We start from the raw sequence: 4,574 nt of genomic DNA, 5'->3' as shown, positions 1-4,574 counted from the left end.
AAAAACCCTTTATACATCAAAATATACTATTTACTAAAAAAGAGCATATTACAATATATATTATTTTTTTGTTTATGAGGAAATATTTTCGTTTTATTATGATATGCTAATATTTGGAGTTTTCGTTGATCAAACATTTATCCTTTAAATATTGTTAAGATTTTATTTAATACTGGCTGGCAGTTTTGGAAAGTTTATTTTGAACCCCTCCTGCCACTACACTGGCATTGCAAATATTTTAATATAATAATAGAACTGATTATATTTTATAAAATGCATTAAAATTCCTTTCAGAAATGGCTATCCTCAATGAATTAATGCGTTATGATTATCTTATTGCAATGGCTCTTATGATTGTATGCTTGTTACCGTTGTTACCAAACAACAAATTACGATACTACACATACTTCAGTTGCTATGGAATAGCTATGACACTGATCTGCATGGTGTTATTACCATTGGGTCTCCTACGGCCAAGGAACATTCACAATATGAAGTAAGTCTGTTAGTTTAATTTGCATATTATATTAAGTTGATTAATTATAAATAATTTATATTTATATATAGTTGACTGTAAAAATTGATATATAAGAAGATGGTCAGGATTTCGGTCAAAAGAGAAACAAAAATAGTTTATAACTATTTATTTTCCGACGTTTCGGCCCACTTTGCAGGGCTTCATCAGGGCTAAATAGATACAAAAAAAACTAAGAATATTACAACAATAAGATACAATAAGGCAATTTTAGCTAGGATAAATATCATGTAAAAATAAAGTGATAAGAAATTACATATAAACAAAAGGAAGCAAGACGTAAAATAGTAACAATATAAAATAAAATTGAAAAAAAAAAAGTAACAATGGTAAGAGTAAAAATTTTGAAAAATATATAAAATATACAGTTAGAGATTAAATAAACGTCTTGAAAGAATAATTATAAATAAAAAATAATAATGATATTAAATCTTTTAATATCATTATTATCTCTAACTGTATATTTTACGTATTTTTCAAAATTTTTACTCTTACCATTGTTACTTATTTTTTTTTTTTCAATTTTATTTTATATTGATACTATTTTACATATTGCTTCCTTTTATTTATATATAATTTCTTATCACTTTATTTTTACATAATATTTATCCTAGCTAAAATTGCCTTATTGTAGTAATATTCTTTGTTTTTTTTTTGTATCATTTTAGCCCTAATGAAGCCCTGCAAAGTGGGGCGAAACGTCGGAAAATAAATAGTTGTAAACTATTTTTGTTTCTCTTTTGACCGCAACCCTGACCATCTTCTTATATATAAGTAATCTACTTTAAAAATGTATATACGTTTATTATGTGAAAAAATTTAAGTTCTGTTTTAACAAGAGTTATATAATCACACACATTCTCTGACAATATTTTTAAAATCTTAAAATTGATATAACCATAGACTAAATCTTACAGTGGAAAACCACAAAAAACACAAAAACAAAAAAAAATAAATGAGATTCATTTAATAAAATTAATATTTGACTTCTAATGGGAATAAAAAGTTAATTTTAGAAAAAGAAGAAGACAAAAAAAAAATAACTAAAATAGTATTATTGGCAATAATGTAAGAGATAAATATAAATTTATAACAGGGTGCCTGCAGCAGCAACTGTGGGTAACTGGGAGTAGAAGTTTATGAAACGTTTTTTGATGAAATCTTCTATTGATTCCATTTGTAGTTCTTGATTCAATCAGCTTTTAATTATAAACCAAGGGGCATCCACTGTAATTCTTAGGAGTTTATTTTAAAATAATTGTAATTTTTTCCTTTTTATAAGCGATGCTGCTCCCCAGACTTCACAGTACATCAGTAAAGACCTAAGTATTGTTTTATAAATAAGAATAGTTGTTTCTGATTTTAATTTAGATTTTCTATTTATGATGGGATATAATTGCAAACCTTGAGTAGGTTTGGGTTAGTTTAATGTTGATAAAGTAATTCCTAAGGCGGCGATCAAGGTGACTTCCCTGGTTTCTTACTACTTCCTTGGCAGAATTTTGTTGCACTTTTTTTCCTTTGAGGATTAATTCCAGTGGGTCTGATGAGCATCTGAGAGTAAAAACTTTTGAAATTTTTTTCGATATCGAGGCTAATCATCCATTTAGTAAATTGGAAGATTATTGATTGACCGTGTGTATAGATGAATGGAATATGGTCCGGGTGCGGTAAAAAAACTCAAATAGTATATGATTATACTATTTTTATTGAGCCGACGTTTCGCCCCACTTTGCACGGCTTCCTCTCTCGTCTTCCCCCACTTAGACTACAGTTTATTGGTCTATGGAGGGCTATCTGCAGGACTAGAGTTGAGACTGAAGAGACTCATGAATTCCTTTGTAAGATTTATCTTTGGGTTTCCATAGCACTCTCAAGTCTCCCGCCGGTATACCGAGTTGAAGTGGCTCTATCTAAGCTTCTATTCCACTCTTCGTTCATCCATCCACTCATTAAACACCAGGTCTCAACCGATTGATTTATATATGCCCTCCTATAAAATCGCCTTCTTTAGCAAATCCTTTGTCATACGTACAACCTCCTTCTGGAATTTTCTTCCCAAAAGTTGAAAACATTTCAATCTATAGTACTCAACAAAGCAATAATGCCACAAACTTCGGAAGGACGCGTGCCACCATCTTGAAATATTTTAAACCGAGTTTGTTTTAGATTCTTTAGAATGATATCCATATTCTGAATGATGAAATTGGCTAGCTTGTCTTTTTGGTTCAATAAAATAAAATCAACTTATATTAGCTCTGACACACAAAATAAAACATACTAAGAACTATTTATATATAAACATTAACTAATCTTAAAAAAAAAAGAAAAAGAATATTGCAATATAATTTAATAATAATTTTTTGTTTTATATTAGAAACTCACTAAAATTATGTATTCTTATCTAGGTTTGCATCAAGAATTATTAAACAATACAATAAAGTATTAGGAATTGAGTGGATTCTTAGAAGAGAAGACATTTTGAAGAAAGATAGAGGAGCAATAATTGTTGCCAACCACCAAAATTTTTTAGACGTACTGGGTAAATATGTGAAGAAAATAATTTTCTTATAATAGGGGTATTCATGATCTTTACTTTTAACATGTTAAATGGAAAAAGTTATGTTAAATGGAGAAATATTTCCTTCTTTTTCCATGCTAAAACGATATAACATAACATGCTTGAGAGTCTGTTAAATGGAGAATGACATCACACAACAGACCAGCTGAGCTCTACATCGGCGTCTTAGGTTACTTGCTTATAGTTTGTGTTTTTATTGTCTTAGTATTGCTTTTTGGCTTTTTTAAACAAGACAATCAGTAGCCAAATTTTCACATTTCTACTTTTCACTTATTTTAGGCATGTTGTAATAAATTACTGTAATCAAAAGTTAGAAGTAAACAATAACAAGAAGTTTTGGAAAGAAAGGTTATGAAACAAGTTGCTCAAAAAATCCGCTAGGAGCTCTTATGCATTTAACATTTAACATGACTTTAAATAGGTCTGCTCACAATCTTATATTTGACATTTAACATGGTAAAACATTTTCCATTTAATACAACATCATGAATGCCCCTAATGTGATCAATATTGTCTATATCTATACTTGTTTTTTATCCGTTACTAGAAAAAGTGAGAATTTCAAACTCTTTTTAGGAAGTGGTATTTCATCAATGTCGATAGTTTTTAATTTTATTTTAAACTATATAAACCAATATTTTAAAATTTTAATTGTATTTTGTAAAAGCTAAGGAATATACGAATAAGAATAGTACAGAGTATTATGAAAATAAAAGTATTTAGAATGAAAAAAAAGTTATTAAAAAAGTAGACAAAAATTTGGTATTTTTGAGAAGTCAAAATTTTGGTCTTTAAAAAAATTATGCTACTGTTTCAGGCCAGCACATTCAACTACTATAAAAATACTTTTAAAAATGTAAGAATAAACACAAATCTAATAATACAAGAGCCCAAGAGGAGAAAAAAGGCAGTTATTTCACCCAAATTTTTTATTACTTTATTGAAAACTATGTATAATTAATAGTCAAAATTAATGAGTGTGCCAAATATAGGTAGGGGGAATAAAAAATGGTGGCTGTTTCAAAACATTAAAAATGATTAATTTTTTATTCGGAGCTCTATATCTTTACAACTACCAACAATAGAAAATCTAAGAGAGCATCATTTAAAGTAGAGTAAATTTGCTAAAATGTAAGCCCTAATAGAGCTATTTACATTCAATAGTTCTCGAGATATAGCTTTTTAAAAAGCAGCATTTCATAAAAATGTTGCATGGAACGTACTGAAAGATCAATGGTTAGTGAATTTATTTTACCATTTGACGTAGAGATGTCTATTAGTACTCAAACTAAAGCTAGTTTAAAGAGCTATAAAGTAGTTTCTGATGTTTATTTTTGTAGGAGTAGTTTTTTTCATGAATTCCGCTAAAATAAATTGATTTATAGTTGTTCGGACAAATTTTCATTGGCCAAATTTATATTCATATGTGAATATCATAAAAACTACTACCCCTACGAA

At 28.3% G+C, this 4,574-nt stretch overlaps 1 protein-coding gene across 1 annotated transcript in view; it reads left to right on the top strand.

Annotated features, from left to right (window-relative positions):
- Positions 1–4,574, top strand: part of LOC106683712 (1-acyl-sn-glycerol-3-phosphate acyltransferase alpha) — a 25,814-nt gene that overhangs the window by 11,378 nt on the left and 9,862 nt on the right. The window contains exons 2-3 of the mRNA XM_067046752.1: positions 295–496; positions 2,944–3,077. Coding sequence (XP_066902853.1) covers positions 297–496; positions 2,944–3,077 — 334 coding nt within the window. The 5' untranslated portion in view covers positions 295–296. The remainder of the gene's footprint in view (positions 1–294; positions 497–2,943; positions 3,078–4,574) is intronic.

This window comes from Halyomorpha halys, unplaced genomic scaffold, assembly GCF_000696795.3.
Source record: "Halyomorpha halys isolate HHAL.00 unplaced genomic scaffold, Hhal_1.1 Scaffold506.1, whole genome shotgun sequence".
NCBI lineage: Eukaryota > Metazoa > Arthropoda > Insecta > Hemiptera > Pentatomidae > Halyomorpha > Halyomorpha halys.
Note: the sequence above shows the minus strand (reverse complement) of the source record. Positions and strands in the feature narration are given on the sequence as shown.